This window comes from Anguilla rostrata, chromosome 9 (assembly GCF_018555375.3).
Source record: "Anguilla rostrata isolate EN2019 chromosome 9, ASM1855537v3, whole genome shotgun sequence".
Classification (NCBI taxonomy): Eukaryota; Metazoa; Chordata; class Actinopteri; order Anguilliformes; family Anguillidae; genus Anguilla; species Anguilla rostrata.
In genome coordinates this window covers 36,984,478-37,009,662 of record NC_057941.1, presented here as the reverse complement: position 1 = coordinate 37,009,662, position 25,185 = coordinate 36,984,478, and the positions used below count along the sequence as shown (strand labels likewise).

At 42.6% G+C, this 25,185-nt stretch overlaps 1 protein-coding gene across 4 annotated transcripts in view; it reads left to right on the top strand.

Annotated features, from left to right (window-relative positions):
* dtx2 (deltex 2, E3 ubiquitin ligase) overlaps nucleotides 1-25,185 on the top strand; it is a 52,447-nt gene continuing 27,262 nt past the window's right edge. The window contains exons 1-4 of one of the 4 annotated variants that reach the window (XM_064352026.1): nucleotides 2-556; nucleotides 1,122-1,449; nucleotides 1,940-2,531; nucleotides 21,658-21,716. In XM_064352026.1, coding sequence (XP_064208096.1) covers nucleotides 1,137-1,449; nucleotides 1,940-2,531; nucleotides 21,658-21,716 — 964 coding nt within the window. In that variant the 5' untranslated portion in view covers nucleotides 2-556; nucleotides 1,122-1,136. Of the gene's footprint in view, nucleotides 1,450-1,939; nucleotides 2,532-21,657; nucleotides 21,717-25,185 lie in introns of all 4 variants that reach the window. The other 3 variants (XM_064352028.1, XM_064352027.1, XM_064352025.1) reach the window with 3 other exon arrangements.

Here is a 25,185-nt window from a genome sequence, read left to right as displayed (position 1 = left end):
TAGTTCAGTTCATGGTTCAGTGCAGTAGCCTCCGCCAACATTCGGGGGGGAAGGAGAACACAACGATCGGTTTCCGGGGCACGGAGAGGAGGAAAGCAGGGCGCACCCTAGATGTTACTCGCTTTGGTCGAGGGCGTGTTTTCCTGTCTCGTTAGATATGCATGTCTATACTTACGAAGTACAAACCGTTTATCCCAAGCAGGGGCGTGCACAGACATGTTCAGGGGTAGGGGCTCAAACCAAGAAAAAGCCCCCCGTCCCCCGACGTCGACACACTACATTTTAGTTTTATAATGACTACGGAGATTTAATTAGGCCTAATAACAGTAATCACAATTACAACAATAATAGCAGCAACAACACAACAACAACAGTAATAATAATATTTATTTATTTGGTCCAGAGGGGCATTTCAGCCAAGGAGGACAAAGGGGCAGCGGCTCGAGCCACTGTAGCCACCCCCTCTGCACGTCCCTGATCCCAAGCAGTGTTTACCCAAGACGGAAAGTCCCCAAATCTCGAAGCGTGGAAGTGGTCGCTGGTTTGAACGTTCTTGGTGAGATATCTGGCTAACGTTAGCTATCGAGCTGGTTCTTATTTAAACATTTAGACTAACGTAAACATGGCTTTTATTTAGGTTGGTTAGCTTTCATCTGTGTGACATTTTCAGCTAAATTATGAAATCCAACCAGCTGTCGAAGCGGAAAGGAATTTGGGTGTTCGGGTTTTACATGTAACGTTACGTGTTTCAAGTGGTATTCTAGCGCACAATGTATTACGATAGTCTAACTAGCTAAGTAACGCTAGGTTTGCTTGTTCGCTACATACGCATAGCTAACTTACAAGCCAGAATAGCTCGTTATTTAGTTGTGTTGCTACCCGTTTGAGATTTTTGATATTCAAATTATACGGTGTATCCGACTAGACAGCATAAGGTAACATTAATATTATTGGCAGCTGACTACAAAGTGATGTTCCATGATATGTGGTTGTAGCTAGCTTTTTACAAACACAAGTTAGCTTGCTAGCTATTTGCTGTAGCTATCGCTATTTAGGACAATCTGACTGGCTGGACAGTTCTGATTAGCAAACTAGCAGGGATTATCGTCAAGTGTTCGCAGATTTAGGAGTTGGGAATGGCTGCAGCTTCTGGATCTGTACCGGGGGTAAGCGGGTCTTGGGCCGGGCCTCCCCCGACTACAACGTCCTCTGGTACTCGTGGACAGTTACAGCCTATGGTGGTTGTCTGGGAATGGCAAGATGATGCAGGATACTGGAGGCCGTACAGCGGCAAAGTGAGCAGTTTTATCGAACAATGTCTTTTGCATCAGCGAGGACTGAGAAGTGTGGGACCAGCTTCCACAAGCATTTCTTTGGGACAGTCAGACCCCAACTTGGCCTCTTACATCATTGACATCCCAAGTCTCAAACAGTTCCGCCAAGATACTGGTAAGTTACCTAATGTTAGCTGACTTTACAACAACCGAACTGCTAGTATTGGTTAAAGCACGGTAGAATTTCCATGTTTATATATATTTTTTAAACTACAACCATTTCCCATTGTCTGTAATTTATGGTCCTTTGTGTTAATGACCTATCGTTGCAAATCACCGTTTAAACTGACTATACCGGTTTCAGTTAATGGTGTTTTCCGAATTGGGTGTGTAGTAACTGCCCTGTCCACTGCTTAGTGCTTTATTGACAACAAATTATTTTTAGGCATCATGCCAAATTGTCTGTGAAAAGAACAGCAGTCAGGGAAGTATGAAACAAAAGAAGTGGCAAAACTACGGGACATTTCAGCATTGTTCCCATTAAAGTATTTTGCAATGCATAAGCTTAGTTTTGTCCATTCTGCGACCTAAAATCAATTTTGTTATGCCGTCTTTTCTGCAATGAGAGCGTATCTTTTTAATTAAATTAATCTGTTCTTGTCCAGGGAAGGTGCGGTCTGTACGCCGAAGCCTGTTTCCCCAGTCTTCTGCCTTGGGGAATGGGGTATATTGGGAGTGGGCCAATGATGAGGGAGGCTGGACTCCATATGAGACGCGCACATCCATCATGCTGGAGCACAGCTACCAGGCCAGGCAGACCACAGCAGACCTTGTTCCACATGGCTACAATTACATCGTGGACCTCACAGCGCTCTTCCAGGTCAACAAGGCCTCTGGCTATAAGCGGCAGGTCCGCCGGCAGGCCAACCAGCCATATCCGCTCGTGCCTCCTGTATCAGGCTCTGTCATCCACTTTGGCCCAGCCTGCTCCTGCCACCAGTGCCTGAGCAACAGTGCCGCTGGCCCCATGCCCAGCCGCTCACGCCACTCCTTCTCCTCCACCCAGATGAGTAGACCCAGCCTGCAAGGGCTTGGGAGGCCGGCAAGCGGGAGCCTCAACTCCGTTTACTCCCCCTACCCCAGGAGGCCGCTGTCTGTGGGTGGGATAGCCTGGGGAGGCCCCTGGACCCCAGCTACATCTGCAGGCCCATCCCCTGGAACTTCACAGACCTACTGCACCAGTGCCAATGGCTTGAGGTAGGAGGCCCCATCTCTGACCAGAAGTGTACACTATTCACTGTAGATTCACTTAGATTAACAGATACAAACTATTTATCCCCAAGGGGGACTTCAAATTGTCACCAACAGCAGACATCCATGGACGATATTGACATATAGGCATAATAACAAGAACAGTACACATGTATATACTTGTTCGTGTGTATATATATATATATATATATATATATATGAACAAGTGATGATACATGGTAGTCTGAGTCCAGAGTGGAAGCTCACATGTAGTACTAGGAGAAAAAAAAACAGACTGGCATCTTCTTCATTAAAGTGCCCAATCTCAGTGAATGAAAGTCCCTGTGAACCTCGTTTAGGGAATGAAAAAGACCCTTTACAAGCACTCTGTAGAGATATTCTGTACAGAGAATGTCCCCTGATTTATTTTTTTTTTTTATAGAGAAGTGGTAAAAGGCTTGAGTTGTCAGTCTGATTCAAAGAATTTAACCTGATCAACGGGGAGGTGTATCTGTGTTCTATTTTGCATGTCTGGTTAATGTTAGTGAAAAGCAGTGATAGTAGTGAAAGCAGAACCATATTTAGCAATCCAGTGATGTCATCTCTTATTTTCAGAGTAAGTGAAACCATGTCTTTTTTTTTTTTTTTTTTTTTTACTATTGCCCACCATCAACGCCCCTTTTCAGAGGACTACTATTTTCTAAAGCACAATTTAACCGAGTAGCCATCAATTCCACAGTCAGTATTATTCAACTAATACCACAGGGACTAGGGGTGTGCAGAGACGTCATTATCTGTATCTGTATCTGTTCAACCAACAAAATTATCTGTCTCTGTATCTGTATTCGGATAGAAGACCGGAAGTGGGTGTGGTTTATACCGGAAGTCACGTTAAATTGGGCAAATGTTGTATTTTCTAACCTAATGTTCATTGGTTGGGAGGGGTCCAAGCATTGGCACAAGTGTGCCCCCTATGGAGTGATTTTTAAATGGTTTTGTCCTCATGATCATATACCTTCACCCACCATATCTACTGCATCGCCATGGATGGCTCCTAGCCGCTAGGCGTAAAGGCCTTTACTATGTCGTAACACTAAAGGCTGTACACGTAATAATGGGTCTGTGTAGGGGCTGTGCGCAATGTGCGCCATGTGCGACGGTTGCAGACCACGGCCGCGTTGAAGACGCAGACCTCTTCAAGAAATTGAAAGCGCGTAGTTAGTAACCAGTGCCCACATACGCGGTAAAGAAGATGATTGGTTGAATGCTGACATGAGGTCACTGGCATACGGCTTTGACTAATAGGTTATAACAGTTGATTCATAAAACCGATAGGCAACATTAAATATGTGACTAAAAGCGCTTTTGTCAGGTGAATGTCTTCGTTGCAACAAGTTACGTCTAGCTGAGCATTATTGTGGTCATTGGTGCAGTATTTAGTAGGTTTGGAAATATGAATGGAGGTGTTGGCTTTTGAACTATAACGGTCAGTAACAAAATCTAATTACGTGGCATGCGCAACCTGTGCAATATGCCGCACAAATGATTTGGCCCTTCGCGAGTGCCACACACAATGGAAACTATGCAGACTACGCAAAAGTATAAAACAGCATTTAGATGGGCGTCACCCATATTCCAATCCATTGCTCATCTTAGCAGGAGAATGCACATTTCTGAGCGCCCCAGAGACAGCTAGAATAATAACACATAAATACACATTTCAAATAATAAATACAACGTTGAGAAAAAACGAAACAAAAGACGAAATATCAACTCGCGACCTGCGTGCTGCGCGCAGAGTAGCCTAGCCTACCATATTATTTATTTAGACATTGGCAGATAAGAGAATTTTTGGTTACGCTGACCTATGAAACGCTATTCCAAAAGCAAAATCAGACATGTTATAGGCTACATCATTAGAAAGCTTATACTCTCTCCTACGGAATAAATTAATTGTAAATCAAGCCAAATTGTACTGAAAAGGGCGACAACGCCGTAAGCAACAGGTGTGGTATTACGCACAGCTATTTTTGAAGGTAGCTGACCCAGGCATCACAAATGCGCATATATTTCCCAAACGGATTGTCCAAGACAATATATGACCACTCAGTCTCAAAAGGGACATCTTTACGCGTAAAACCAATGGTATAGTTGTATATTTATTCAATATTTAGTCCCAGATATTGACTGTAGAATGACATGGTATCATTTTGTGGGGGAGAAAACGCCCCGGCCTGGGCCAGAAACACCAGAGTCGCTCTCTTCCAAACTGTTGAATATTTCTTCAAAAGTATGCAGAATTCACAGAGAGTGATGTAACTGGGTTTATTGTAGGTGAATCAAAGATTACATACAAGAACCCGGGCTGATTTGCGCAGATCAATACAAACAACAGTCGTTCACAATGCAAAGACAAAACATCCAATCATTTCTCTGAAATCCCCTGGGGCTAAACACTTCCTTTTATCCACTTTTGTTAGCCCCTCCTATTGTGGAGCTTAAACTTGGTACTTTCCACTTGTTCGCTTTGTTTCTTAGGTCTTATTCTTGACACCATTATCTCCCAACTCTGACACCATTATTTCCGAACCCCTTCCTTTCTTTATTTAAAAAAAATAGGTACTCCCTTCTCCCATATAAATCTTCCTCCCCTTCCTGTTGCAAAACAGGTGTTCAACTCCCCACCTTCCTGCTGGATTTTATCTTTTTGCGACACGTTTGTGTGAAAGGCCTAGTTTGCGTGGCAGAAGCAGTGTTTACATTGTATATAGATTTTTACTGCTTGTGTTTTATATTTGGTGCACAAGTACTTATACAGATCATCAATATTTTGGGTCCGGGCTTTGTTAGCTCTACACACACTTCCTCTGTTAATAGCATAATCCATCACGGTGGTGATGGCTGGTGCTCTTAAATATATTTCTTTCCCACAATTTTTAAAAACTTTTTCTTGATTTCGTTATTCAGTGAGCAGCATTTTCACTGCTATATTGGCATATCCTCGGGTTGTTGTCGGGTTTATCTCATTGTTATGACGGAATACGATTTTTTAGTGGTGAAAGCATATTTTTATGAATTCCCAGATAAACAGTGTTGTCCATTATATCATGGGTGGGGGGTGTAGTTGTAGATGAGACTGCAGGGAGGGGGTGCGTGTTAAATGAATGACCAGACCGACAATGGTGGCACTGCGAAACTCTGTATTCAGCATAGTTGTCGTGTATCGTCTACTAATGAAACTAAAACAAAGCATTTCTGTTTTTAACTTATACTTTGGTTGCAGTGGCACTGAATGTCTAAGTTCAGCAATCTCGGCACGCCGGTGTGCCGACCACTAGGGGCTTTGCGCTAAGAGGTTAAACAAACGTACAAACAGAGCATACACAAACTATTCTATGGGGAGAACTATGCTAAATACAGGAAGGTAGAGTGTGTGTGTGTGTGTGATTGCGTGTGCGCACATGTCCCTTTGTCTGTGGACGAAAGGGGAGAAGGGCAAACGTCTGTTTGGTCGCGTATGTGGGGTACAGTATTACCAGCATGGCTGAATGACTTAGCTCAGTTACGGAGGAGTATTGCCCCTGGTATTGCCTGAGAGCAGAGCATAACTTCAGTTCTTAAGCGATACATGCATCCGAGCTAGTTATTCTTCCACTACCAACTATAATAGGAGTTTGGCGTCATTAAGGTTCGAAAGTTCATCAGGGAAAAAGAAAGAGAAAGACCACATGTGTGGTTGTTACCGTTACATTGCCGGCTCAAATAATTTTAAAAGACAAAATGGAAACACACAATATCACATCAAACCCTATACAGTCTAAGCTAACTGCTATTGCCAGGAAAGTTTGCTCAGTCTTACTGTTTGCCCATTCACATGAGTTGCGGCCTCCAGTGGTCGCTGTGTCCAGGTGTGAGGCACACAAGCCGAGTCCTTGTTCTGTAGTGATAGTTGGTATATAAATAAAGTGGTACAGTGTTAATGAATAACGCAATATGTAAAGTATCAGTTGTTTTTTTTAGTTTAAAGATGTGTACTTTTAACGAGTGTAACGAGCTATATTGAATACATCGGTGCTAATTGTCGGGTCCCGTTTTGAATTATAAACTGCCGTTTTATCCTCGCCACTGCCCATCTTTTCATTTAATTTGAAATACACCCCTTGCCTATGGAGTAGCCACCACAAACATGACCGGCTCCATAAATGTTGCCAAACTGAGTACCCAGTTGTTCGCACACAGTTGGTATACAGCGTGAAAATAATGAAAAAACAGACACGACTGTTTACAATGAAATGGCAACTTTATTATGGGGTTGACAGTACACTGAAAGCTATCCAAACTGCAATTAATATTTTCCAAGCTATCGTTGCCTTCCACTGCTCTTCTGACAGCAAAAATGAGAATTCAATTGAAGTGGCTAGCTTGCAAAAAGTTGCTGATATTAGCCTACTGGTTAGTCTAGTGTGAGCATCTATCGACCGGGTTCGTTCGGTAGACAGAAAAACATCAGATTTTGTAGTCTATATAAAATAGGCGAAATATAAGTAACAACCTGTACCTAGTTATGTAGAAAAAACGTCCTTGTTATCCTCCGGAGGTAATTTTTTCAGTACTTTCGCGATTTTTTTCTGTGCCGGGAAATATGTCAGAGGTCGCCCAGTGCTAGCTTTAGTTGCTACGGGGACGTGTATCTGCCACTGCATAGAGATTAATGGAACTTGTCTTTACTTGCGATCATATTGTAGAAGTGTCCCGTCTTGTGTATTTCAGGTTAATATGAAAAAGGCTGGTCCCTACTAGCATTTCTAGCGATCCGTTACATATTCACAGTTTTAACCCAAGTAGCAGGAAGCAAAATATCCATTAAGAAGAAGCGACATTTGCACTACTTAATGTTCGCGATTATGGAATTAATTCAATATCAATATAATAAAATGTATATGTATTAAGTTGGATTTTTCCCCCATTTAGACAGTTATGTGTAATTTTTACAAGACTTGCATTTAAATAGGTAACGGAGTCCAGTCCGCTTGATTAAATATGAAATAGCATTTCAGATGGTCGATAATATGTCCTCTCACTCTCACGTTATTCCCCTCAGGTTTATTACCAGAATTTTGCCGATAGTTACGGCAAAGGTTAAAGGTTATGGGTCAGATGTCGTCACGAAGTGCATCCCACTCATTTAACTGTTTCTCTGTGCTACTGCACTTCCATGGTTCGGAGTGCATAGTCCCAAGCATTGCCTGGAGTGTGTATTCCAGAGCATGGTAGTGTGGAGCATGGAAGTTTGCGGTTTGGGACACAGCCACAGTTTTTATATAGACGGCACAGACTGACCGAGAGTCAGTACCTACAGTACACAACCGAAAGTCAGTACCTACAGTACACAACCACGACATTTATTTTGCATTTTTGTATAGCCCTTTTCGTGGATAAAATTGCATTTATTATTATTATTATTTTCTCTTAAAAACATTTAATTCATATCCAGGGAGATAGCCAACTACTTGCAAGTTAGATGACATGTGTAGCTGTTTACTAATACGATCACATTTCAGTCTGGAAAATAACCCATTAAACCAGAGAAATTGCTGAGTTGTCTTAGAATCTTTATTTCCAAAGAATGTAGCAAGGCTGGCAGCGTCGACATAGCAACGGATGCTGCAAGGAAACTTTAAGTATGTCACAATAGTTTTAGAATGTCATTACCTCACCCGGATCATTTTTGCAGCCCGGATCAAAATTGGCGTGACCGTTCCGCACGGGAGTGGCTGAGTCACTTGCGACTAGTGGTCATATTCGGTATTACTGGTCCGGTCCGGTCCAGTATTTGGCTTAATATCAAACTGGTTTTAAAATTTTTACATCAGCCCAACCCTAGTTCTGGAAGAGTTGAATGAAGCCCTTACCTAAAAAAGGAGATTTATAAGCATAATATAGATTTAAAGATTTATAAGCATAAGCAAGATTTATATGCATAATATAGCCAGTTAGTCAACATTTGTGCATTTCACTGCTTGCTTTCAGTCCATGAGATTCTATCACATACCGCCTAGTAGAAGATTCCATTTATTTTTAATATAATCTGATCACATCAATTCAGGACTTATTTCAGAGTTTATTATTTTTCAATTATTTCAAAATTCTTGGTTCTAGTACATGTCTATCAGGTTTTTATCAACATTACTGAGTTTGCTGCTGTTTTATGCTCTGTTAGAAGCAATACCATTAAAGTAATCAGATGCACAGTCATTTGATACAGTTAAGGACAGTTACATCCTCTAAACAAATTAAAATGGCAATAACAAACACAAAACAGGGAGAAGAAATAAGCACAGTGAAAGTGAGACAGTAAAAAACAGTAAAAGCAAACTAAAATGGTAGCATTAGAACCCAGTGAATAAGTAAAAATTAATAAAATAAATTCTAAAAATAAATAATCCAATAAAGTATATAATGCATCCATCTAATCATTAATCATTTATTGCGAAAACAACCTTTGTTGAGTTAAAATTCCATATGGCTAGAGGATAGGTTCTGTTAATTAAACAAGAGGTTTTACAGGTTGCTGGGTGAGAGGTGACAGTAAAAGGTTTATGAGCCTTTTGAAGTAATCTTCTCTGATGTATAAACACAATTAGTGGTGATCTAATCCAGTGATTTTCGAAGCCATATGCACCACTCTTTCACCAGCTGCTTCCTTTCATGGGCTGTTGTGTAAGCATACCAGACGGAGATAAAAGTGTAGCATTGCCTCCTTGGATAGCCAAAATCCCATTGCTGTTTGAAAAAGTAAAGGTTTAAATAGGATTTTAGAATAATGCTGATCATGCTGTTTTTCCATATCAATGAGTTACAAATTACAGTACCTAAGAAGTTAAAGGAGTTCACCCTCTCCATGGTTTGACCATCAATAACTAGTGGTGACAGTTCATCTTTCTTCCTTCTAAAATAAACTACCATTTATTCAGTGTTTGTAATATCTCATAAAAAACGCGTTTTCAACGTACAAAAATGCCAAGTTACTCACACATACAAGACCAGTCCAGGCATGCCATTAAAAGTATTGATATCAAAATGACGCCACGTTACGGTACTACAAACAATATAGGCTATCTTGCCTCACCGAAATGAAATAAGATGTATTCCAAAGCAATGCTACCCAATATTTCCTCAATTCTTTCAAGTCACTTGGCCCTGTGTTATTAAGCATGCAGTACATGGACAGGCCAAACATATGTGTGGATGGCTTTTTCACAGTCAAAATTGGTTGAATAGGCGTGTATATGTCCAATTTGTATTGGTATGTAGGCTATGTATTTTGCTGCCCAGCTTTTCTGTTGCGTGAATGATAGTATGTTTGTTGGTATAAGTATGTGTTCGTAAATGTGAATGTAACATGCTGCGAGGGAAATGTCCTCATGGGGATAAAGAAGTTCTCTGTGTATGTATGTACAATATGTATTTGACATGCAGTATTTATTGTACGTAGCAAATATACAATAACTTGTACATTTACTCAAATTCAGTTCAGAAGCAAGTATAAACATGTGTTTTCTGGAGAAATATGCTTCCTGTAGTTACTCACCAGCAGTTTTCTACATGAATTTCAATGTGTTCCATGAGGCAATTCGAAATATTTGACACTTTGATCTGACACAAAGTTTGCATGACATTGTAAAATGGTAAGATTACAAAACACAGGGCCAAGTGCCTTAGAAGATTTGAGGAATTATTGGGTAGCATTGCTTTGGAATACATCTTATTTCATTTCGGTGAGGCAAGATAGCCTATATTGTTTGTAGTACCGTAACGTGGCGTCATTTTGATATCAATACTTTTAATGGCAGGCCTGGACTGGTCTTGTATGTGTGAGTAACTTGGCATTTTTGTACGTTGAAAACGTGTTTTTTATGAGATATCATTTCTTTTTGCAAAGCGATTTATTATGAGAGTGAGAAATGCGAAGTGACCCTGTAAAAAACGGTTGTGGATTATGGCTATCCTTGTGTGAATTTGTATAGTCTGATGAGCGTGTACCGTTTAGCAGTTTTGGTTTGCTATATATGTAAAACAGTGGCTGTGACAAAGGATGCGGTGGCGTAAGTGTAAACGCATGAGAAACGCTGGTGAAATATGGCCAGTGTATGTACTCGTGGATTTGACGGCCATCCAACGAGCCTTGACTGACAAAAGAATCAGCAAGCCCGTAGAATTAGAGCTCCCTAGGTGGCAACTTGTGTACCCTGCTGTCCTGCTCCGTTGTCTGTTATTTCGTGGAGATGCACTTTTAGTGTTTGTAAGGTTTATAAGGCATTTTGATAGGCTTATCTGTAGGTGAGAATTCTCTTCGCTGTTTTGCTAAGCTAGAATCGGAAAACTTGATAGTGGAGAATAGGAGCAGACGCGTATGTCCCAGCAGGCTTTGCATATGAGAAAATAACAACAGTGTCAGAGAAATTAGGATGAAATGATGAAATTGCGTAATTGAAACAATATGTTTTTAGCAGAATGGCCATGTAGGTGAAGGTTGACATGATCACAGACTATAGTGCAAAGTGAATGAAGTGACCATGAGCGAGCTCAGTTTCCTTATCGAATGGTATATATAACAGTGGGGCTGAAGCATTAATCGTTAAAGTGGAGGGTTAAGTAACGTGTGAGATCTATAGCACTGCTGTCCTTTTCTCATGATTAGTACTAGTAGTTATAATTATGAGTGAGTCATGATTTTAAATGTAATGTTTTAATGGGGAGTTGCAGAACCTACGTATGTAGTAATTGTTTGTATGTGGCTGGATAGAGAACAGGGCGAGGTAACATGAATGTAGAAACGTGGCGTTTTCTGATAAGGTTTTGTACGGTAGCCAAGTGAAGAAATGTAGTTAGTAGAAATGGCACATTGGTGAACTGGTGTAACTTTTTAATAAAAGGAATACATTTGCCGTCATGAAATGTATATAGGTGGCCGTGAGTGAGTTTTGGTAAAGAAAATGTAAAAGCGTAAGAAAACGTTAGTGTAAAAGAGCAAAGAGGGCGAGGTGGGATTCAATCCTTCAACCGGAGGTTTACCAGTCTGTGACTTTGTTAGTGCAGCACCATGACATAGCTATGCAATGCGTGAAATATCATTAGCAAACCTGTACGTGGTTTTAAAGAAGAACACAGGCCAGTAAGCACAGAAGAGCTCCCGTTGAGTCCGTATGGCTTTGCAATATTGTAGCCGGTTAATAACTGAACGTGCAGACGGTACGTCATAATGCAGTGTATACGTTCGGTGAACGGCGGGTAGATATGGTGCAAAAGCAATAATTGAGAAGTAGTAGACAATTATTAGTGAGGGCAAAAGCAGGTTAAAGAAACGTGTCCCTAGCTGGGCGTAAACCTACAACCCCATGTTCCCAAGACTGTAACCTTACCCACTAGGCCACAGGCAGATTAGCTGTTTAAGCTGGAAATGTTTCAGAGTAAAAAGGTATGGGTATTTTGCGTTTGTATGCGAGTTTTTGATTGGGTCGTGTAGGTGAAGATTTGGCTGGTGTCGGTAAAATGTCCAATGGGGAGACATGTTGTTAGTGGGATAGGCAGCAGGAAAAATAAGAAGGAGAAGAAGAAGAAGGAGAAGGAGAAGGAGAAGGAGAAAACGCAAAATCCCCTTAGATTGGGGCTTTATTGTGTGGCCATGTGAAGTTGTTTATGAAATCTGTCTGTTGAAATGGGGTCAGAATGTACAGAATTTAATGTTTTTAAGGGCTGAGTGTCTGTGGCTGTTGTGGTTATTTCTGTGGGGAACCCTGAAAAGTCCCAAACTCTCGGTGCTGTGTAGGTATGGGGCATGCCCCCGCCAAGGCGTAACTTGGCGGGATGGCATACCTGCCATCCCAATTGAGGTTCAAATTGTTAACAGTACGTCAGAATTGCTTCAGGTTCACTTCTTTAAGCTGATTTGTCCCTATTAGTAATCATGCTTACTACTGTTGTCATCGCCAATCAGATTTGACTCACTTCCTCTAGTTGTGTCTCAAAGTGTTTCTGTAGGCTGTCATGTTTTATGAGTTTATAGGGACTGGGGGACAGGGATAGGGTTTGCACAGTAGTCTGTTCTGTTTAGTAGTCTAGACTGTACCAGGGGATTTCTGGTGATTTTGAAGCTCATCCTCACATGCTTTTTGAGTGGATTTTGATATTAACCATGCAAGTCTGTCACAGTGAGTTGGACCGTGTGACAGGAATCAGGTGCAGTGTTTTTCTCTTCTTTCCGAATGACTTAGGCTAATTTAAAGTTTGTGGCAGAATGGCTCAAAATAACACAGATTGAACTATCTCAGAGAATCAAAACTACTATCCAAGAACCCAGCCAGATTAGTCTTATTTCTAGTTTGTGTGTGTGAAAGAGACTAGACCCTCATATGATAGGAAGTGCAAGAGACATGCAAGTAAGACTGGAAACATACTCTATGTAAGTACGTTACGCAAGCCCGAGCTGCAGTGTCAATCGTTGTAGTTAGGGGCGCTATAGCAGGCAACAACCGGATGATGCCTCCTTCTTTGATTTGCTCTTTCTTTCATCAGTCTTTTCACAACTGTCCTGGATCACCCCCTTTGAGGACTCTGGTTTATTAGCTCCACGGGGACATAACCAAAAGCCCTAGGTTAATGGTGATGTCTGTGCTAAGCTCAGAGCACAGTCCTCTGGCTATAGCTCTGTGGACCTGGAGGCCTTGAGGAAGTTCAGATATGACTTACGGAAAGCCATCAAAGATGCCAAAAGAGCCTACAGGACAAGTTGGAGTCTAACTACCACAGTTCCTACCCCAGACGCCTGTGGTGTGGACTGCGTTCCATCACTGACTACAAAGGGAGAAATAGCAGTGATGCTCAGCCCGCCGCCTCTCTTCCTGACAAGCTCAACACCTTCTATGCATGGTTTGAGGCGAGCAACACCATCCCTACTGCAAGGCTAGCTGAGGACCAGGACGACTGCACTCTGTCCCTATCTACGGCTGACGTGAGGAGAGCTTTTAAAAGAATAAACCCTCGGAAGTCACCAGGGCCAGATGGCATTCCAGGCCGTGTCCTCAGAGCGTGTGCCGACCAGCTAGCGGAGGCATTCACCACTATATTCAACCTCTCCCTGAACCAGTCTGCAGTCCCCACCTGCTTCAAACATACCACCATTGTTCCCGTACCAAAGAAACCTTCCGTCTCCTGCCTGAATGACTACCGCCCTGTAGCACTGACCTCAATCATCATGAAGTGCTTCGAGCAGCTAGTCAGAACCCACATCTGCTCCTTCCTTCCTGACACCTTGGACCCCCTTCAATTCACATACCGCCCCAACAGATTTACGGACGACGCCGTTGCCCTGACAGTGCACACCGCCCTCTCCCACCTGGATAAGGGAAACGCATACTGATGCTGTTTACAGGCTACAGCTCAGCATTCAACACAATTGTTCCCGCTAAGCTCGTTCCCAAGCTCAGGATCCTGGGTCTTAACACCTTCCTTTGCAGCTGGATCCTGCACTTCCTGACGGGCAGACCCCAGGTGGTGAGAATGGGTAACTTCACCTCCTCTGTACGGACCCTGAGCACCGGAGCCCCTCAGGGCTGCGTACTCAGTCCCCTCGTGTACGCCCTGTTCATGCATGACTGTGGCCATGCGCAGCTCCAGCACCATCCTTAAGTTTGCAGACGAGTTTGCAATGTTCTTTGACCCCCCATCCTGGGTCTCATCTCCAACAACGATGAGACCGCCTACAGAGAGGAGGTCAGTGTCTTGGCAACATGGTGCCAGGACAATAACCTCTCTCAATATCTGCAAGACTAAGGAATTGATCGTGGACTTCAGGAAGTGACGGACTTCACGCCCCCCTTCACATCGATGGAGCTGAAGTGGAGAGTCTCCGCTTCAAGTGCTGCTTCAAGTTCCTCGGGGTGGTCATCAATGATGAACTCACCTGGTCCAGGCAATCGGACGCGGCAGTAAAAACTGAAATGCTGGTGGGTGATCCATGTTATTGCCCATTAGAAAGGAGACTTATTCCCAACAACGGAGTGTTGTCTGGCTCTGTGTGCATGCATGCGTGTGCGCATGTTCCACTGCGTATCATGTGCATGCTCCCCTCTTGCCTACTCTCTGCAAGACTGCTCCTGTGGAATTGCTGAACAGCTCCAGGAAGTGGGAAGAGGAGGCATGGCTGAGGGCCACTGTCATTGTTGGAAGTAGAAGAGGAAGCACAGATTTAGGGTTTTATTGTTTTTTCCGCACCTTCCGCAAGATAAACTGCAGGATCCCGAACAGCCTGATTAATCAAGGCTGAAGTGGCAGATCATCAGTCAGGAAATACACTGCTTTGCCTCCTTCTCTCGCTCCTTTATTCTTTTCCACCTGTTTTGTATTTTTAGCAAGGCCATCAAAAGCACATTAAAGCCTCTATCTCTGTTTTATGTCCTCAAACGAGTAGTACTTTGTCTTAACCATTTTGCGCAGATGCCAAATCTGGCCAATCCTCACCCATTTAGCGGGTGTTCTATTTAAGGCTTTATAACTCCCGATATAAGCAGAGACTTGGAAAATGACTTAAATGAAAACTGTTGTACCATTTACAATTTATTAGATTACATTATATTCATACTTTAGAAAGTAGTGGTGCCACAAATGCACATTTCTGGGTGAAAATGCAAAAATGAAGTTGTTTTTCTGTTTTAAAGAAATACTGAGATCACATATATAGCAGGTAGAACAATACATGTCCTGAATCATAATCTCCTTGACCACAGGAATGCAAAATCTGAGGGTGGTATGTGGGACTGTTAAAGATCTATGAAGCAAAACGTAAGCAGTGTACCCTGGTGCCCCTTTGTGTCTACAAATCTATCCAAAATATTGAAATAGTGTATTGCTGTAAACCATATAGTAACACTGACATCATCATATATTTCACTGCAAATCAACTGTTTTGATTGATAATACTCACATTTGCGTCATTTTCAAGTGAGAATTACCATCTTTTCATCAGTATAGGTGTCTAAGATATGTAGGGGTCCAAAAGCCTATCCAAAACCTCTCCTAAAATGAATACTTGGTAAAATACATCTTGAGATACACTTTGACACATCAGTGATGTTACCTGGGGTCATCGGGTATTTCGGTCTTTCAGACACCCTCACTCAGGTGACCCAGCCAGGGTTGATCCAAGTCCCAGCTTGTGTCCAGGTAGCAATAACAAACCCACAGATCGCCTCTCCTGGTCCACAACCACCTTGAGGAAACTTTGGCTGCCACGGTGACTAACTTGCTGGCCCTTTACTTGCTGGCCCTTCTGCTGCCTAACACATTATAGGCCCTGCAGAGGGACTGGTTAGCAATCCCACTGCATCCCACCTCGATAGGCTCGCATTTCGTGCGCCACCCATTGTTGCGGCACTGCATCGCTAACTCTGCATACTTCGCCTTCTTCCTCTCGTTAGCCTCCTCAATGTGGTCCTCCCACGGAACAGTGAGTTCCAAGAGGACAACCTGCTTAGAGACCTGGAGAGCAGCACCATGTCTGGCCTCAGATTTGTTACAGCAACATTCTCTGACAACTTGAGTTGCTTCCCAGTCTTGTGCTGTTGCAAACAGGTCAGCGGAGGTGGTCCTAGCAGCTAGTGTTACCTTCTCCTCAGCCCTGACGAAAGCGATGGTCTTCTTCACTGGGCGGAGGTGCCTGCCACTGGCTGATCCCGTTGCAGATGGTGTCTGCGATAGTCTTTTGGACCTGTTCGTGTCACCACCCATTGTGCCCCTCACCCAGGGCTTTCGATCAGCAGCTGAGGATATGCTCTAGGGTTCCTCTTTTGAGGCACAGTGGGCATGCTGGCGGATCCACCTTTCCCCAGCAGATCAGGTTGGACAGGATAGGTAGAATGTCGTAGACAGCCTGGATCAAGAACTTGATACGCTGGGAGTCAACTTTTCAAAGCTTAGCTCATGAGACCTTGCAGTCCACTGCTTGCTCCCATCTTGTCTAGGCTCCCTGCTGCCATCCTGCTGGTTTGCTCCTCCATGACTGATGCACTCACTTCGTCCTGCATCAGTGCCCTCATGTCCTTTCCCTGCGCCTTGTTGTAGAGTGGTGTTGTGCTGCTACTAAGGCCAACCCTTCCTCGAGTCACTGTACTCAGCAGGGCGTTGTGTCTTAGTCGAGATTCAGCAACCTCCACAGCCCAGCCTCTGCTTCTGTTAATTTCTTTCCTGTCCTAACCTCAATGCCAGCCTGGGAGACCTCCCAGTATTGCAACACCTTCCTTGTTCGGCTTACTATAAACTCTTCATTCAGACTGCTGATGGGAAGCTTCAGCTTGTTTTGACTGTGGTGATGTTGCTCAGGCTTCGAGGTAGTCCCACTTCCGTGGGAACCTGCTGTGATCCTCCTCTCGAAACCCTTGACTGTGGTGATTGGTACCTAAGAGGGGCTAGAGAACGCATGGGAGGATGGATTGTTGGTATATCCAGGCTTTTAACTTCCTAGGTAGGCCCGACTTGTCCATAGCAGCTAAACAGGCTTCTTTATTAGTTGCTCGGATGCATGATGCGTCCCTCAGACTGCTGTTAAACAACTTTTCCTTGTAGCTCCGGAGGAGACCCTCACACTGAAGCTGTTGTAGTAGTAGTCCTGTATGAGGTCCCTGAACTTGTCTGGGATGTGATGCCAGTTCAGTCCCACCGACACCAGCTTGTGGACTATGGAACCATAGACGTTTGCGAGGTCCAACCACAGAACGATCAGGTCCCCCTTGTTCTCCCAGGTTTCCCTGATCATCTGTCTTCTCCAGACACCCCAGTACCTTTGGGACCCCTCCTTTCTGTGTCGATGTAGGAGTTGCTCAGGAGGTAGTCAATCAGGCGCCTAGCATCAATGCTGAAGAATATCTTGCCTTTAACACTGATGGTTCTGAACTGATCAATGTTCTTTGAGTCCTCCTTCAGAATCCACACCCCTTCTGCACACCTCCACTGATGAGCAAACTTGCCCCTCTAGATCTCCTTCAGAACCTGTGGAATAGCCTTGGGCAGTTCTTATACACCTTGTTGGGTACCCCACTCAGTCCTGGGGCTGAGCTTGTTCTTGTCTTTCTGACACCTCCTGGATCTCCCTCCACATGGGCTCCTTTCCGGTCAGTCCAGGGTTGGTGCAGGTGGGTTTATCAAGGACTTACAGTGGCCCAGATCTTGCTCCCTATTTTCATCACTGAAGCTGTCTCTGAGGTGGCTATCAATCTCTGCCTTGGAACAGGTGAGCTGGCTGCTGTGCCTCAGCAGCTGTTTTGTAAACCTGAAAGGGTTAGCTAGAAAGGCAGCCTGCTTCTTCGCCCTCTCTTCTTCCACCTTCGATGCCACTCAGCCTGGCTCAAGGTCATGTGGTTCTTTCAGAGACAATGCTGCGCAGCTCTGCGAGAGCTCCCATCTCCTCCTCTCCACCTCTGCCACCTCAGGCTCTTCAGCTCCTGTCTGAGCTGGTGCATATTGGTAGCTCTTGTTCATGGTGTATTCAGGCTTTGCTGCTTTCTTCTCCTCCAACCTGAATCTCTCAGCTGCTAGGCTGACGATGATGGTGGTTACAGTCAGGAGGTGTTGGTCAGCTTCCCCTTTAGCAGTTGCTTCCAAGATGGTGTCTTCGTTGAACTGGACCACTCCTTCTCCTTGCAAGCTTGGGGCCACTTGACCTGACGATGGGCTGCATGGGGCTGAGGCCACTTGACTTGAGGATGGGCTGCATGGGGCTGAGGCTTGCGTCACCTGGAGGTTCCGGGAACTGTGGGGTGACTCCGTGCCTGGCTCCTCTTGTGTCTCACCAGAAGTAGTTCCTGAGCACTCTGACGCTTGAACAGTTTACACGCACTTCATCTTGGCCTGGTGGATCTTCAGGCCATGTGGGTTCTTGCACTCCTTGACGCTGATGCATTATTTTTCCTGTTAAGCACTTTGAGCTGCAGTCTGTATGAAATTCTTTATATGTAAAACCAATGTTAAGATTTTATATTTATTCCATATTTTGTCACAGATATTGATTGTAGAATGACATGGTATAATTCCTGAAGAATTCCTCTTGTTTATTATGCTATTTTGTGAAGAGTGTTTTTCACTACTCTATTGGCATGCCTTTGGCTATTGTTGGCTTTATCTTGTTACTATGATGGAATGCAAATTTTTGGTGGTGAAAGTATATTTTTATGAACTCCCAGATGGATGCTGTTGTTCAGTGTGTCATGCTTTGGGGGTATAGTTGCAGATGAGACAGCAGGGAGGGGGGTGCTTGTTAAATGGATGACCTGCGCGACAATGGTGGCACTTAAAAACTCCATGTTTTGCATCGCTGTAGTGTATTATGTACTAATAAAACTGAAATATTATATCTATATCTATATTACAATAGTGCAACAGAGATAATGGAGAAAACCACTATAATGAAGAACTGCTACGAGGCGTAGGAATCTTCGGTCACCTCATGATTTGATTTGAATACGATGCAGAGGGCCACAATTTGAATACAAAACAATTATCGATTTATCTTGATGCATCTCAATTTCTCTTTTTAATACATGGTTCCCTTTTTCTTGATCAACAATCTGGTAAATATTTTAGCATTTGTTTTTAATCACATTGTCACATATAGAAAAAAAAATTTAATATAAAAAATAATTATTTCTGTAGCGGCTCTAATAGAAATCTCTTCTGGGAGCCCCTGCTGCTGCTTACATCCAAATTAGAGTTCACTAGCTAGTGTTGCTGCTCACATCCAAGGGGTGTAACATAGAACATGTGATTAAACAATAAATGATGCAGAAAAATGCCACAATTAAATCCAGACAAGTGCAACATAGCAAATGTTCTTAGTTTGGAGCACGTGACTCAAGCTGCCAGTTATCGCTAATCTGATGTGATATAACGGTTACGTAGGACTCTGTGGCAATGGATGTCCATGCATTGCAGGCTATTGCCACCCATCTTGCGTTCCGCAATGATTCCATTACTTGAGTTTTTTGTTTCTTTGTACAGCGTCAGTATGGCCAGATATTCTATCTGTGAAGAATCGCCAGGACGAGATGTTGTACCTTGGCTCCAACATATGTAACAGAAAACGAAAGCCCTGGTTTTCCACGACTGAGTAAGGACGCAAATCTTTAGTGATGAAACGTGTAATAGCCTTGGTGATCTTTTTGGCCCTATCAGCGTTGAGTGCCAGCTTTGATACAAGTACCTGTTCAAAGGCTCTCTGGTTCACCGCGAGAACAGGTTTTTTTCTCCTCCTGCTCCGGGTGGAAACGGATTATATGATTTCTCATATTAGTGGTACTGTCACCTAAGTACTTGAGTTTTGCGTGTCACAGCTTGAAAATTATGTAAAGCCGCGTTTCCACCGCAGGAACCAGGGTCTAAATTAAATTCCGGGGACTTTATTTTACCCCCCAAAAAGTCCCTGCTCGGGGGGGTAGTACTTTCGAAAAGTACAGGAACTTTTGGGGTGGGGCACAAGCGCTGAACATTTCTGATTGGTCGAGTACTTGCAGCATTTTATTTCAACCGCCATTTTTAAAAATCTGCAGCTGCAATTCAATTCCACAAAAAGACCATGAAGACTAGACATATGAACTCAAATTTATAGTGCATGGTTCGCATCTGGAGGGCACACTTCAAGTATTTAGCTGCTCCGCTAGCAGTAACTTTAAAAGATGAAAGCAAACGGTGGCTGTACCACTGCAATATTAATTAAAATTTTCACGCAAGTCCAAGTTTTCATTCTATATATTCTTGTCATTTTGCGATTATATGGAAATGAGTCGAATTAATCAATTCAACAGCCAATTGTTTATGTCTTGGAAAATAACGTACTTCGGTGGCAGTATAGAAGAAGTAGTTTACAGAAGAAATCATATGACAGATGGACTGACGACGACGTTGCTTTTTCATACGTCAGCGGACTAATTTCCCTAATTGTCACAGGACAGACCGTGGTGGAAACGCAGACAACAATGGGCTGAAGGAATCTTTTAGTTCCTTGAAAAGTAGTTCCTGTGGCTAAAAGTTCTGGGTACTTTGGGTGGAAACGCGGCTTAAGTCTTGTCTAGCTCCTGTTTCCTGTCTATCTCAAGAAAACCAAAGTGTGCCTAAACACTAGGCTTTTAAAAAAGTGGGCGGTGGTTGGATTTCTCTTTCTCACTCAGCCATTTTGCATTTGAAATAGCTTCTTTCATTGAATGTAACGCCAGGATGTTTGTTGTATGTCAGACCCTTTTAAATAAATTCAGAACGTAATAGAGAGTGTTTGCACTGGTTTATCCTTCACTTCAAACTCCGGTATTATAAAAAAAAAATGAAGTGGCAGTCCGAAAATTTAAAATAGACTTAAATATTGAATACGTCGTGGAGAGTGTTCGCACTGGTTTATCTGTCACTTCAAACTCCCGCATTATAAAAACTTAAACTGGCAGTCCATTGAAAATTTCGATTTTAATAATCATTTTTTGAGTTCTCCCACATCGATGCAGAATCATTCAAGAATGCACTGCAAAGCTTTGAAGAATCAAGATTCCCCCCCCCCCCCCACCCCTAACTGCTACTAGCTTGTGTGCCTGTGATTATGCCTGTTATGCTTAAGGGAATTTGATTCAATGGTAAAACTGAATTTGCATTACACACTTATGGAAATCAGTTGGTAAATGTAAAACTGACATTCTGTTTCTGGGACCTTCATTGGGTTGAAACAGTCGTCTCTTGGCCATCCATAAGCAATGACGAACATCTATAAATTACTTTCACTTTTGCTTTACTTGGGAAAACAGGCACCTCCTTTCTCCCACCAACACAAATAAATGTTTTTTGCTTCTTTAGGCATCTATGCTTAGCCTGGCCTAGCCTACATATTGTTGACCACTGTCTGTGTTGTTTGCAGCTTTCAATCGCAAAGTAATAAAGAGATCCAGTGCATAAATATACACAGTTATTTAAACTGAGACGGAATGCGTCACTTGTCAGTCCATTCTGGTCCAAGTTACTGATCCTGTGCTCTTACAGAATGTGCTATTTTCTGAATCTCCCTCACCCTGTCACACTAATGTTCCCATTTGTTTTTTCCCTTCACCAGCATTCCCTCAATCCCTGTGCAGCTGAATGGGTCCAACAGTGTGAGCTCAGCTCTGGCAGGTAAAGTTGTTTATAATGGAACCACAGCCATGTAAATGGATAGCCTATATAGCAAAATGTCTGCAGTGACTTCGATGGGCCTCACCAAGGAGCTGTTCCATTATGTATGAATCTTCACTGCAACCAGCTTTTTCTTTTGCAAATCTATTTAGAGATAAATATGGATTCATGAGAAATACCCCAAGTCTATTCTAGTGAAAAGTCAAGAATGTTTATTCTGTAATGAATAAGTCATTTTTGAGTGTCTTTTTAGAACAATTAACTTATGAAGGACTTTGGTACTGAGTGACATCTTTATCAGAGAGTATGATTTCCCTGTGCCATTTAATATAGCCTATTATTGACACTAAACACTTATTGAGACATGACTGAGGTCAAGCGATATACTCTTCTATTTTCTTGAACTTTCCCCATTAAGATCAGAATGGAACTTCTGTGCAGTAGAGCCATAGACTGTAGAAAAATATGGACCAAGTCTTTGTGACATCACCCATTGACTTTCCATGGGCTTGGTGAAAAGCGTTTTGGAGCCTGGGAAGTGCAGTGTGTGGGCGCCGCCATATTGTACAATTTGGACCTAGAGACAGTTGGGAAAAGAGGGACCGTTATATGGACTCAGCAGTGACGCAATCTGTCCCTGATTCATCCACAAAATATTGCAGTCTTATCCAAATAACAGAATAAGTTAACCTGGCATATGGGGAGACGTTAGATGAAGAAAAAACACATACATTTTCTTGTGGGAAAAAATTGTCTTCATATTTTGACCTTATTGTTACCATTGACTTTCATTGAAATGGGTAGCTGAAACACCTATACTGGAGCCAACCGCACTGGTGCTAGTGAGCAGGTTTCTGAACAGCACCAGGAAGTGAGCTTCAAACACACATCCCAGTTTTGGCTGCTTGAGTAGAACACATAATTAACTGCAATTTTCAATTGCTATTATCCATGATTATGCCCCACTAAAGAATGCCCCACCTTTGTATACCAGGACGGTTTAATCCAAAATCAATACAAAGCTTACTGGATGTTTCAGTAAATCATTAAAATGTCACGCCTCTGGAGCCATGAGCTGTTTGAAGCCTGGAAGAAATCTTTCATAATAAATGAAGCTGGAGACCATGGTCACATGACAGGTCTTATGAGGATGGTTTTTTTTATAGATATAGTTGTATACCATGGATGTCATCAGGATATTTAAAATGTATTTGAGGAATGGCTACATGGTTATAAGTTTTACCAGCTAAATGTGGTGCTGTCACAAAGATTTACAAAAACTGAGCCTGGATCAGATGAGGACTATCAAACGATGATTTGTATTCGAATGCTATTCGAATTGTAAAGAAAAAGATATTCTAGCATGAAAATTAACATTCAAATATGAAAGAAAAAAATGTAGCATTGCAACTGTCTTCCTTTCAACTTGGATTATGTTAGACCAAAAGTAAATCTTGCATTTTAGCACCTATTCTGTTGAAAACCGAAGTTGCTGGGTCATACTGGTCGTTCCTACTGCTGTTCTGTTTCTTGATGGACATGGCACTTTAATTTCCTCCCTGGTTCCTCGGTGTGTTAGGAAGTCCTTTCCTTCCTTGCTAATAAGAGATTGGCACTGGCCTCTTTGCACGTGGACCGTCTGGTGTTTTTGGCAAATCAACTGCAGGCCTGAAATTGGCATAAAATGCTTAACCAGTGGAATTAGTTTTACCTTTTTCTTTTTGCATACTAGCATTTTGGGAGTTCTAGCGTTTTTCAGTGGATAACGTTAAAACTATGGTGATTTTAAGTTCCGCTCCAAAAGTCCCAACAAAGTAGCTACTTTTTGTTTTTTGACAGCCCTAGTTCAGAGACTGTGATAAACTTTATTTAAAGGTGTCATTCATTTTGTAATACATTTACATTACATTTATTTAGCAGATGCTTATATCCAAAGAGACATACAGAACTGCATATTAGGGTCATTGGAACAACTACAAAACACAGGTTTGATAAGGTACAGTACTAATTTTGTACAGTTATTCATAGCCAAGAACACAGTCCAGTTCACACAGTTAACATTATTCTGACCTAACCTATGCTAAGTAAAACTAGGGGGCAGTACAAACTACAACATTAGGATGATAATACAATGTACAATAAGTGCTGGAATGGAGATACATGTAACATGAGTGGCATGAAAAAGAATTGAATTGATCCACAGAGTGGTGGCAGTTCGTTGGTACAGGTATAGTCTGAAGAGATGAGTCTTCAGATCATGGTGGAAGATGGGTAATGGGGGAGTGGTTCGAAGAGGGGCAGGGAGTTCATTCCACCTCTGGGGAGCGAGGGTGGAGAAGTTCTGTGATAGGGATGAAGGAGAACCCTTTACCCAGATGGGATGGGGTGCAAGGCGCCCTGCTGCTGGAGAGCGGAGTGGTTGAGCAGGCGTATAAAATGGAATCATTTCCTGTAATTTTCATATCGCTAGCTTAGTTGATAAAGTATTGTTTTGTATAAAAAGTAAAGTACTCTAAATTACCTTAAGCACAATGAATCTGCTAATTAACCAGCTCCACACTATACTAAGTATTGACCAGTGACCAGTTTTATAACTGACATTTGAAAATGTCGGCTGAATTTAGGATATACTGTATTATGAAAGCTCAGTGATTTGTGAATATGAGCGAGGAACTTGTACTCAACACTGTGAATTATTGCTTATCAGTGGCTAAGTAGCTAGATAGATAGCTGTGTAAATACACTATATGACCAAAAGTATCTGGACACCCCTTGGTCTGGGGCTGTTTTTCATGGTTTTGGCCTAGGCCCCTTATTTCCAGTGAAGGAAGATCTTAATGCTACAGCATGCAGTCACATTAGAGATGATTCTGTGCTACTCCAGCAGTTTGGAGAACGCCCTTTCCCATTTCAGCATGACCATACCCCCCGGGCACACTGCAAGGTCCATATAGGAATGGTTTTGTCAAAAATTGTGTGGAAAAACTTGACTGGTCTGCACAGAGCCCTGACCTCAACCCCATACAATACCTTTGGGATCAATTGAATAGCCAGGCCTAATCGCCTTATCAGTTCCCAACCTCACTAATGCTCTTGTGGCTGAATGGAAGCAAATCCCCACAGTCATGTTCCAAAATCTACTGCAAAGCCTTCCTAGAAGAGTAGAGGCTGTTACAGCAACAAAGGGGGGTCCAACTTCATATTAATGCCCATGGTTTTGGAATCAGATGTTCAACAAGTATATATGGGTGTGATACTCTGGTGTAATTTGGTAACTGGTAACTATGCTCGTTCATTTGTGTATGTTTGGGAATTGAATTAAATAATAGTAATTTCCTTTTAGTCTTTCCTTCCTTCGTAAAATGTGTGCAATATCTCCACTTTTCTTGAAGCAATCATCGTGGAAACGGAACAATAAGGGGACTTCTGAGCATTGAAAGGAAGTGTTATCACTGACTGTTTCTAAATT